Source organism: Nyctereutes procyonoides, unplaced genomic scaffold (assembly GCF_905146905.1).
Source record: "Nyctereutes procyonoides isolate TBG_1078 unplaced genomic scaffold, NYPRO_anot_genome, whole genome shotgun sequence".
Lineage (NCBI taxonomy): Eukaryota > Metazoa > Chordata > Mammalia > Carnivora > Canidae > Nyctereutes > Nyctereutes procyonoides.
The window spans coordinates 23,226,225-23,238,247 of NW_026575135.1; the positions used below are offsets into that span (position 1 = coordinate 23,226,225).

Here is a 12,023-nt window from a genome sequence, read left to right on the forward strand (position 1 = left end):
TAATGGCACCTGCACCATAGGGTCACTGTACTATACTAGCAACTGTACATAATATTGGGTTGTTACAACAATCTTGCAAAGTATCTTTAGGATGTCTTTCCAATGAGGAAACAGGTTAGAAAACCCCAGATAATAAGTAGCAAAGACAGGATACAAACTCAGCTCTGTGGACTCTAGGTCCCAAGCCCTCAGCTTCACACAGAAAGCCAGTCCCTCACTAGCCTGAACACCCTTGCCTTACCCTGGCAGACTCAGGGTTTTTGATGTGCTCTGAAGACAGAATGTGGTGGATTTCAGTCTCCCTTGTTCTGGATATTATGCTACTTGAACAGACATAGCTCTTCATTAGTTCTGACTAAACTTGTGGCCTCTGAACCCTTTCTCCCATTCCTGTCCTAATCTTTCAGATCAGACAAACTTGCTTTCATTTCTGCACATTCATCCAAATCATGAATGAAACAAACCTGAGATCTATTACTCCAGGGTATCATGGAATTATTCCACTTTCTCCCTTCCCATGCACTTGAGTTTTATATCAACTTCATCAGATGCAAGTCACTGAAGAAGAGGTCACTCTTCATGCACTGGGCCTGAGCAAAGGGCCACTCTATTTTACAGACAGCCAGGACCAGTTCTTGGGATTCCCAATTAAAACTCAATTGCCTTGTGTAGTGGTTGTACACTAAGTATTCAGTGTCCTGCCTCCACTGTAGCTTCTTCGTTCAGAGGGCTGGTATCTTCCTGCATCACAGCCTTCAATGTCAACCACATTGGAAGATTCAAGTGTAGTCCTTCTTCCCTGGGCATGTTAGACACCAAGTCTGATAGACATGTTAGGCACCAAGGGCTTGGACCGAAGGACAATTTTCAGCCACAGGGACATTTCTTCTGTTTTCTAGGTCCTGGCAGCTGCAGTTAAGGTTTCTGCAATAATGGTCCTAGCACACAGCCTATAGCCAAACAGCCTATAGCCAAACCATTGATGGATCTTCAAGTGAAATGTGACCCAGGCAAATAGCCCCTCTGAAGCTGCTAACTTCTAGGTAATAGTACAGGGGAAGTCAGGGGTCTGGACAGGGCAACCCATGGGGCAAGGACTTCATCTTTCACCTCAGGGTTCCAGTACCCAGCATGATCATGATCACAAGTGCTTGGTCTGTAGTTGAATGAAACTGAGTTGGGGCAGTTCATATTAAGCCAAGGCAGGGAACCCTCAAAGCTCTTGTAAAGTGTGATTTTTATCAGGGACATGGATTTGAGTGGAAGTGGGGATACCTTAGACAAAGCAAAATTTCCTTTAACTCATCTGGTTTCTATAGCAGAGCCACTCCCCAGAGCTGCCTGAGAACTCTCCAAGGTGCTGAACCCAGACCTCAGATTCCTGTGGCCCTCATCTTTCCCACTCCATTGCAGGTCAAACTCAATCTGATTATCCATACTGCGACTCTGGCTCCTGACCCAACTTTCTCTCTGTTGAAGGGACAAATGTGGTCCTTCAGCACTCCCCGTGGTGATCTTCCCTGTGGTGACCTATCACTATAACTTCCATGATGATCCCCAACCTATACAGGCTATATCCACAGTGAACCCCCCAACTATTACCTCTATAATGACTCCTATATGGTTCTTAATTTTTTTTTAATTTTTTTATTTATTTATGATAGTCACACAGTGAGAGAGAGAGAAGCAGAGACATAGGCAGAGGGAGAAGCAGGTTCCATGCACCGGGAGCCTGACGTGGGATTCGATCCCGGGTCTCCAGGATCGCGCTCTGGGCCAAAGGCAAGCGCCAAACTGCTGCGCCACCCAGGGATCCCCCTATATGGTTCTTTACAGTAAAAATCCAGCCCAGAATGACCACATCCAGTGGCCTGGACTTGCTGGTGACTGTGATCAGCTTTGACTTGGCTCCTGGCCCATAAGACTCACCATAAAAATTGGGTACAAGTAAACACAAGGACTGAAGGTCAAAGAGCAAATCACTCTCCCAAACCCCAAGAGCCCTGCTCAGGGATGTGGTGCCTTATTCTCATATCCCACACCATCCTGAGAAGACTCCTGAGCTCTTTCAAGGTGTACATTGGGCTTTCAATAACATTTATGTCTTCTGTTGCCCCCTAACCCAATAATCTTGAATCCTATACAAGATTGGAGAGAGGTGTGGATTGCCAGAGGCTGTAAGTCTTCTCACATGTTTCTACAAGGAAAGAACTCTTCATACTTCAACATTAGCACTCCCCTTAAGGTCTGTGACATTATTTCAGATAGACAGGCTTCTATACCCAGAGACCAAGATCCCACTCAGTTATTCTCTGTGACAGAGCCATAGGAACCTCCATCAAACCTGGGACTCCATAGATGTCATTTTCCTCATGGCCATCTTCCCCATTTTTTTAGCCACTGGTGTCTTTGCCTTCTCTTTCTCTTTGGTCTTTTCTTGCTTCTCAAGCTCCTCTACATAGGCATCATAGATCTCCCACTAGGCAAGGGCAAGATGAGAAGGATCATCATAGGGCAAAATCTTCAGCCAGCCAACTCCTATTCAGCTTCTAGAGCTTGAGGAATAGATTATATCAACCCCTGTCACATGTCTCTATAGCATCCCCTACTTGGCCTACTGTAGTTATATATTCAATGTCTATCTTCTCTGCTGCCAGCTTGAGGACAGGAATGAAGGAGGAGCTCTCAGGGCACCTCTGGGATGAGCTTTCCACCTCAGGCTCAGTTATCAGCTGGAGATCAGTATTGTTCCAACCTACAGACCCCACTAGGCAAAACAAATGGGCAAATATTACGCTAGCTCACATTTTTCTTGGTGAATTATAAGACTCTGAAGTAGAATATTTTAAAAATGTTTCCCCCATGGAGATGTAATAAGCTTTACTAGTTCATGTTGGCGGTCTACCACACTGACGACACCTTGTGAGCATAAAAAGGTAAACGAAAAGTAAATGATGGGTGCCTGGGTGGTTCAGTCAGTTAAGTGTCTGACTCTTGGTTTCAGCTCAGGTCACTATCTCATGATCATGGGATTGAGCCCCATGCTGGACTCCACACTCAGCATAGAGTCTGCTTGAGATTCTTTCCCCCTCTCTCCCCCTCTCCCTCTGCTTCTCCCCCTCTCCTCCTCCCCTGCTCACTCTCTCTCTCTAAAATAAATAAATCTTTTTTTTTAAGTAAGGGGACCCCTGCTAACTGGATCTGACACCAATAGGAGCTCCAGGATAGTAGCAAGGAAGCACCAAGGATCTGGGACTGGGCAAAAATTCTGGATCACATTCTGTGGTCTCCAGAGTTGGGCAGTCACTGCCACCTGGAGGCCAGATAGACACACCTTACATTAATGATTCACCCATGGGCCAGTATTCCACACTACAACATAATTCAATGTTTGTTATCTCATTCAGAGCCTTCTAACCATCCTGTGAGGCTGCTTATCATCCTCATTTGACAGAGAAAAAGAAATTGATGCATTAAGGGTGACATGGTTTGCCCAGGATCTTATAATATGAGCAGCAAAGCTGGGGGCTGAGCTCAGAGCTCCTAGCACCATATCCTGCCCAAATCAGAATGGTTATCCAGTAGGATTTGAGGGAGAAGGAGGGTCTGCAGGAACAATGAAAGCTGCTAGAAGGGCAAGCTAGAGTGCTAACACTTCAGAGTCAGCCTTGGGATACCATGAGCTGCAGAGAGTCAGAAGCCATGCCTTTTCCCCCTCTTTGACAGCCTTGCCCTGGAGGGCATGTAGCTGATCTAGAGTTCCCTGGGTGGTGACCTACTGTCTCATATGCCAAGTGTTCAGAACCTGGATAAGGAACAGGAGGATGGATGAATGAGGAGGGCAAACTGCCAGAGGAATCTTTGACAAAGATGCACAGGGTAGGTGGCTGGAGGTGTGGTGATGACTTTTAAACTGACCTAGGGTCTTACCTGATTGGCTGTGGCTGAAAAGTTTGTCCTGGGAGGAGGTTCCATCTGGCATTCTCGGTCCTAGAGAACAATGACAATGGGAAACCCATAGAAAGCCCTCAACTCCTTCTCACTTAACCCAACAGTATATCTAGAAGTGAAGTAGTTCAGTTGGAGCAGTGGGAGGGGTGGGACATGGAACTGGGGAAGTAAAGAGGGCCTGAATAAAGGACCAAATGATGCAGTAAAAGCCTACATTTTCCTTCTAAGCCTTCTTCAGAAAAAGCCTAAGCTAGAAATCAGGGGCAATGAAGCCTGATTATCCCAGTTCCAATCAAGAAAAACACCAAGTGGGGGATGGACAGGTCTCTGGCCAGCTTCCTGTTGCAAGACACAGAGGTCAGCCACTGGCAAGCTACTGGGCTAATATCCTTCACCCTGACAAGACTTCCTCCTAATACTGGGGTCTCTGGCTCCACCAGAGGAATACACTCCCTTTTCCTTGTATATCATGCAAATTACCGAAGAGGGACTATACAGCATGATTAGGAGTACTAGAAACCCATCCCATAGACCTCTGCCCTCCATTCATAGGTTGGTTTCTGTAAAGCACTGTCTTATATATGTGGATATCTCCCCTGAAACCCTGAGAGGTTCTTTCAGCCTGGTACTCAGAGCCCTCCATACTTATGAGCCGGGGAACTTTTCTAGCCTTTTCCAGCTAGTCTATTACAGACCATCATCTTCAATCAAACTGGCTCTGAGTCCTGCCTCCCTGGCATATTCTGGCCTCCCCTCACTCCCCCAGATCTTATTGTCCTCTCCAAGCCTGTACATGCTTCGGTCTCAGTGAAGGGCTTCAGACTCCTTGTTATCTACTCTGAACTCCCACCAGGTTGGCTTACAAGGACCCAAACACATGCTCCCAGCTCTCCTCAGCCTGTGCCTCTCATCCTTCCAAGCTAAGGGCTGCTGAGACTGGGAGCAGGCCTGCTCCTTTCCTGCCATGCAAAGTGCAGAGCTTCAAGGTAGAGGCACTGCGGTGGGGGCTGCTCTACCCGGAGAGGGTTGTTTAAGGTCTGTGAGGCCCTCTCACTGAAGTTGAACTTGTTGGTGAGCTTTCGCTCCTTGGGCTGCTTAGGAGTCATCAATTCTTCTTCAGTCACTTTTTCAGCTACCTGGAAAAAAAGACCCACAGGATCAAGGATCAGCTGTGAGAAGAAGGTGGTGGGGAGTCAATGGTGGGGAGAAGTCATGTCCTAGGAGAGGATGGAAGTAGGAGAGGGTGATGATGCAAGAGGTATTGGTACCTGCAGCCTCTAACCTCTCACCTTCAGCTCTACCTCCAACAAGTTACCCCTACAGCTTTCATCCACACCTGGAGCTGGAAGGGGAGGAATGGGAGCAATATTATACTGTACCTCAGCTACAGGCATATCTGTTTGACTCCCAGCTTCAGTTTCAACTTCTGCTTCCTTAAGCTCTTCTTCTTCTTCAAGGATTTCAGTTTCAGAAATCACCACCTTAGTGGACTCCTGAGAACCTTGGTAAGAAATTGCAGGTGAACCCAAAGCCCGGGCCTACTCTCCCACCCCCTGGCAGGGCCAGGCTTTCTTGGTTTCTGCCTTTGAGACCTCAGCTATACCACAGTTCTCATGGGTTGACTCCCAGACCTAACCAGGACAGCCAGCTATTAGAACTTTATTTAAGTAGAAGCTCTGCAGAGTTCTGGCTTAGTATTTGCTCCCTTGGGTGACCATGGAAAGGGGCCCGGGCTCTGGGCTCCAGCTCTGAGCTGGTCCCTCGGCCTACTTGCTGCTAACTCATCCCGGTAGTGCTGCCGCCGTCCTTCGTCCGAGTCTTTGGGGATCAGGTTCCCGACCTGGCTGAAGTGAACTGCCAGTTGGTTCACAACACCAATAAGCTTATATGTGCCTTCCTAAGAGGAGAGGGGACTGAGTCAGACCAGGTGTCCCAAAAGGGCCGGAGTTGAAATGTAGTCTGCCTTCATTCTGTAAGGCTTAATGTGGTCTATCTGTATATATATATATATATATATATATATATATATATATATATATCCTCCAATCTTCAGTTAACCTGAAGTTTTCATTACGTTCCAGCTTAAAGAAGAAGAGGCAAATGAAATAAAGTTTTTTTTTAAAGTTCTCATCAAAGACATATTTTAAAATATCTTTCTTTCCAACTTTGAATAGCTCTGGATTTGTCTGTCACTGGCTCTTACATCCATGCCTTGGGATCCTCATATACCTGTCTCATCACAGATCTGAGAAAGGTCATACATGGTCATCAGATATCCCTGGCCTGACCTTCTCTGTACTGTACTTAGTGGATATGAGGACTGGATAGATTCTCAGAGACACTAAATATCCAACCCCCCTGTTCTATAGAAGAGGCCCCAGAAATCTAGAAAAGGTTTGAGTTTGGCACTTGTCCAGTTCATACAGCAAATGAGAAGCAGTGCTAGGTTTAAAATCCAGGCAACCTTATTCATTCCTTTTCAACAAATAATTTTTAAGCAGACACAACACAACATGTCAAATATTTTCTAGGTTCCAGGGATATAAAGCTTAGCAAAAATAGATACGATCCCTGTTTTCATAGGGCCTATTAGTCTGGTTCTTTTAATAGCTTCCTTATTGATAAACATCTTAGTTGTATCATTGCCTGAGACCAGGATTTCCTTCCTTCTTTCAAAACATTTCTTCTCAACCTTTTTCAAGTCACAAAGAAAATTATTATATTTTACACAAAGGGATAAATTCACAAGAGATGAAGCCAGCCCATGGGCTCTGGTTGTACCAAACCCACCTGCCCCAGGAGGACTAAAAGAATTACTATTTCTACACACAGGTTGGGATGCTCTGCCTTAAAAAGTCACCACAAAGCCCTTTTCTCGGTAACTCAGATGGATGGGAGGATTAAACAGTGTAGCAGTTAAGAGCATGGTTTATGGTGGTGGGCAGAATGGATTCAATCCTGATTCTGTCCCTATTTCCTGGATGAACTTGGGCTTAGCCACACTAAGCTTTAATATTTTCATCTGTAAAATGAGGATAATATCTAATTTTCAGGATAGTTAGAAGTATTGAAGATAATGAAAATAATTTATTAATACAGTGTCTGACACATAATAAGTACTTATTAAGATTTCAAGGGAGATTAGTAAAGAAATTTCTTAAATCTCCAGAAAATTCCATGTAAAATTTTAAGGTTCCAGTCAAAGACCAAAGTTTAAAAGTGATCTCTAATAGCAGAGAGGCTTTTGTAATATAGCCATCACTGCCAAGCCAGGGAGTACCTAGAGGTCCCTACTCCAGAGGGGATGACTTACTTTGAAGCTGTACCTGACAATGTTCTGGGGTGCATGTGGGTTGTTGGCTGTCAGAATGCGGGTGAACTCCTCCTTTAGCTCCTAAGGGAGAAAAATACCAAGAGGGTTATACACAGAGGGCCCCTACTGCTTTTGAGACTTGAGAGGACCCCTCAGGGTATGAGCAGACATCTCACAGCCAGGTTCTGTGCAGGCTCCTAATCTGTACTATGAAAGAACACATCTCTGAGGCTGGAGGAAATAGAAGGGGCAAGGGCAGGATGCTGCTAACTCACCGCATCAGTCAATTCTAGCTGGTCAGGGGGTCTAACCGTGGCTTTGGACTGGGTCCATTCATCTGTTCCTTCTCCCACTTCAGTCCCTGAATCTTCATCCTGGACAAAAACCTCATGTGAGGATTAGTAAGCATTTCTGCAGGAGGCCCTTTCACTCACAAATCTTCCCAGAAGCCAAGCTCTGTCCCTAATACATAGAATACAAAATGCACAATAGATCACTCATGGAAGAGTCCAAAGGAACTGTTCAGGCCAGAGTTCTCTTTGCCTGGAAGACCTTAGCCACCTTAGCCCTTGAGGTCAGGGGTTAGCTGGAACATTGTGGTGGGTCTTTGGAGCCAGTAGTGAGACCGGAAGAACTCTCCCTTCCCTACTCTCTCCCATATAATCTGGAACCTAATGATCAGGACCAGCTGCCAAAGGCAGGGCTTTATGCAAAATGAAAGGACATCCAGCTATTCTTTTTATTTTATTTTTATTTATTTATGATAGTCACACACACACACAGAGAGAGGCAGAGACACAGGCAGAGGGAGAAGCAGGCTTCATGCACCGGGAGCCCGACGTGGGATTCAATCCTGGGTCTCCAGGATCGCGCCCTGGGCCAAAGGCAGGCACCAAACTGCTGCGCCACCCAGGGATCCCATCCAGCTATTCTTTAAGCTACTTCAATTCTGATTCATATTTTATCTTCCAATTTGCCACCTTATGGTTACTCTTTCACCAATACTCTTAGTACCTGGTAACTTTGAACTTCCCAGTCCCATCAGATTCTTGCTGCAAAAAAATCAGACTACGAGTTTTTACTTTTCCTGATAGCTAAAAACCTTGCCAAAGTGGCCCATGATATATTAAGAAAGACTCACCCTGGTTAGCAAAGATATACAAAATAAAAGAATGTCATTTTTCACTATAAAATTCCTGAAAAGTATGGGGCACCTGGGTTGGCTCAGTCAGTTGGGCAACCAACTCTTGGTTTCAGCTCAGGTCATGATCTCAGGGTGGTAAGATGGAGCCCCACACCAGGTTCTGCACAGTGCAGTCTGTTTGGGATTCTCTCTCCCCCTCTGCCCTTCCCCCTGCTCGCGTTCTCTCATTGTCTTTCTCTCAAATCAATCAATCCTTCCTTCTTTCCTTCCTTCCTTCCTTCCTTCCTTCCTTCCTTCCTTCCTTCCTTCCTTCCAAGTTTTTATTTATTTATTATATATATATATATAGAGAGAGTGCACAAGTAGGCAGAGAGGCAGGCAGAGGGAGAGGGAGAAGCAGGCTCCTCACTGAGCAGAGAGCCTGATGAGGGCTTGATCTCAGGACCCTGGGATCATGACCTGAGCTGAAGGCAGATGCTTAACTGACTGAGCCACCCAGGGGCCCCAATAAAATCTTTTCTTAAAAAAACCATTGAAAACTAAAACAACAAAAACCCAAAACAAAGAGATCCCTCAACCAAATGAAACTAATTGTCAATGTTGGTGTGGTTATGGGGAAATTGATGGCCATAAATTAACACAACCTACCTTTCTTTCTTTCTTTCTTTCTTTCTTTCTTTCTTTCTTTCTTTCTTTTTCTTTCTTTTTTCTTCTTTTCTTTCTTTCTTTTTTTTTCTTTCTCTTCTTTCATTTCCTTCCTTCCTTCCTTCCTTCCTTCCTTCCTTCCCTCCCTCCCTCCCTCCCTCCCTCCCTCCCTCCCTCCCTCCCTCTCTCTTTTTTCATCCATAGTTTTATTGGGACACAATCACACTCATTCATTTATGTATTGTCTTTTGCTGCTTTGGCCATACAAGCAGAGTTGAGTAGTTATACATGAGACCAAATGGCCTCCACAGCCTAAGATATTTACTCTCTGGCACTTCATAGATAAAATTTGCCCACCCCTGAGGTATATGATTAGCAGTCAGGCTGCTGGTGTTCAGTAGAATTAGATTAATTGTCTTATCTTTGTGTTAATAGTTTTTTCTTCTGCAGTGGCAGACTACAGTTTCCGTATGTTATAGGGAGAGTTTTATAGTTAACCTCTCTTTGCTACTATGAAAAAGAAAATATATTTCATTTATTCCTCAAAAACATGACTGTGGTTACCCTGTTGTGCAGGGCCAGTATGAAAATTTTGGTCATTTTTTAAAATTTCAAGTTTTTATTTAAATTCTAGTTAAGTTAGTTAACCTATATGGTAATATTTGGTTTCAGGTGTAGAATTTACTGATTCATTATTTACATATAACACTCAGTGCTCTTCATAACAATTGCCATCCTTAATCCCCAGCACCCATTCAGCCCATTCCCTGCCCACCTCCCTCCATCAACCCTCACTTTGTTCTCTATCATTAAGATTCTCTTATGGTGGGACGCCTGGATGGCTCAGTGGTTGAGCATCTGCCTTTGGCTCAGGGTGTGGTTCCAGAGTCCCAGGATGGAGTCCCACATCGGGCTCCTTGAGGGGAGCTTGCTTCTCCCTCTGCCTGTGTCTCTGCCTTTCTCTGTGCGTCCCTCATAAATAAACAAACAAACAAATAAAATCTTTTAAAAAAAGATTCTCTTATGGTTTGCTTTCCTCTCTCTCTCTCTCTCTCTCTCTCTCTCTCTCTCTCTCTCTCTCTCTCTCTCCTTATGTTCATTTGTTTTGTTTCTTAAACTCCACATGTGAGTAAAATCATATGGTATTTGTCTTTCTCTCACTGGCTTATTTCGCTTGGCATAATACCTTCTAGTTCTATCCATGTCATTGCAAATGGCAAATTTCATTCTTTTTGTTGGCGGAGTAGTATTCCATTCATCTTCTTTATCTTCTTTATCCACTCATCATTTTTTAAAAATATTTCATTTATTTATTCGAGAGAGAGAGAGAGAGAGAGAGAGAGGCAGAGAAACAGGCAGAGAGAGAAGCAGGTTCCATGCAGGAAGCCCAATGTGGGACTCGATCCTGGGTCTCCAGGATCATGCCCTGGGCTGAGGGCGGCGCTAAACTGTTAAGCCACCTGGGCTGCCCTCCATTCATCATTGATAGCCATTTGGGCTCTTTCCATAATTTGGCTGTTGCTGATAATGCTGCCTAAACATCGGGGTGTCTGTGCCCCATTGAATCAAGTATAACCTTTCTAAAGAGCAATTTGGGAATATTTCTCAAAAGCCTAACAAGTGTTTATATTCTTGACTGAAGTTTCTATGTGTAGGACTTTTTTATTAAAGAAATAACCAAGGACATGCCCAGAGATTTAAACGTACAAATGTTTGCTGGAGAATTGATCGTAATAGTGAAAAAGAGGAAACATGAAACATTAATGTCCAATAATGGGGCATGGTTGAACAAATTATGGTATGGCCTTAAGGAACGTATGGTAAAATATTATATAGTAATTTTAAATGACGCTATAAAAGTATGTTTATTGGCAATGAAAAGTATTCTAAATATATTATGTAAAAAGGAGATTATAAAATAACATACAGTTTGATTCCATTTCAAAATAAATACATATCATTTTTATATATGCACAGAAATATCTGAGAGGATATAACATCATGTGTTAACTAAGAGGTTTCCTGTGATGGTGGGTTTAAGGGTGATTTTAATGTTCTTTTTGCTCATTTGAATTTTCTAAAAAATATATAGCTAATATTTTCAATGGAAAACAATGCTGTTAGCTTCTTGCTGAGAGCCTGCAGTGGGCTCAGCACTTACTCTTTTTCTGGTTCCTCTGCCCACACTGATGCTCTGAAAGAAAGAACAGAAACAAGAGGTAAATCATAGGCAAATCTCTGTGGGACTATCAGAAACAGTATTATAGGGAAGTTTCTGCCCAGAGACCCCAAAGACAGTGGACATTGAGCTTTCCCAACTCTTAAAAACAGTCTTCTCAGTGGCAACATGTGCTTCTTACCCCAGCCAAGGAGGCCCTGTATCTGAAGCAACCCCATTCCAGCATCAGTGCAACTGACCCATGAAGAGCAACCAGGTAACTTAGCATTGGGCATCTCAACAAACATTTTTTAAAAGTATATGCTATTTTAAGTGCTCAGCTTTGCAGTATGCTTTCCACTAAGGGGATTTTGAAGTCAGATTATATTCACAAACACTTGTTTGGGATGAATGTAAACTCTTTCTGAGCAGGTACTTTGTGTTGTCCACTGCTGTCTGAGAATATAGCATGTGTTCAAAATACTTATTGAATAAATGAAAGAATGCTGTCAAACGCATTAGTAATCATGATGCTGGAAAAATGTTTTTCCTCTTTGGGCCTCGGTTTCCTTATCAGTAAAATGTATAGGATTGGATGAGATGACCTTCCAGTTCTAACACACTAAAATTTTATGTTCCCAAGGGGATCCCTGGGTGGCTCAGAGGTTTAGCGCCTGCCTTTGGCCCAGGGTGTGATCCTGGAGTCCTGGGATCGAGTCCCTCATCAGGCTCCCTGCATGGAGCCTGCTTCTCCTTCTGCCTGTATCTGTTTATCTCTCTGTGTGTGTCTCCCATGAATAAATAAAATAAAA

At 44.0% G+C, this 12,023-nt stretch overlaps 1 protein-coding gene across 1 annotated transcript in view; it reads right to left on the reverse strand.

The window, feature by feature from the left end:
• DNAI1 (dynein axonemal intermediate chain 1) overlaps window positions 1–12,023 on the reverse strand; it is a 61,410-nt gene that overhangs the window by 28,426 nt on the left and 20,961 nt on the right. The window contains exons 2-9 of the mRNA XM_055301500.1: window positions 11,215–11,247; window positions 7,540–7,638; window positions 7,265–7,345; window positions 5,722–5,848; window positions 5,331–5,452; window positions 4,968–5,087; window positions 3,931–3,990; window positions 2,345–2,479 (exon numbers count right to left, since the gene is read on the reverse strand). Of these exons, the coding sequence (XP_055157475.1) occupies window positions 2,345–2,479; window positions 3,931–3,990; window positions 4,968–5,087; window positions 5,331–5,452; window positions 5,722–5,848; window positions 7,265–7,345; window positions 7,540–7,638; window positions 11,215–11,247 (777 nt within the window). The remainder of the gene's footprint in view (window positions 1–2,344; window positions 2,480–3,930; window positions 3,991–4,967; window positions 5,088–5,330; window positions 5,453–5,721; window positions 5,849–7,264; window positions 7,346–7,539; window positions 7,639–11,214; window positions 11,248–12,023) is intronic.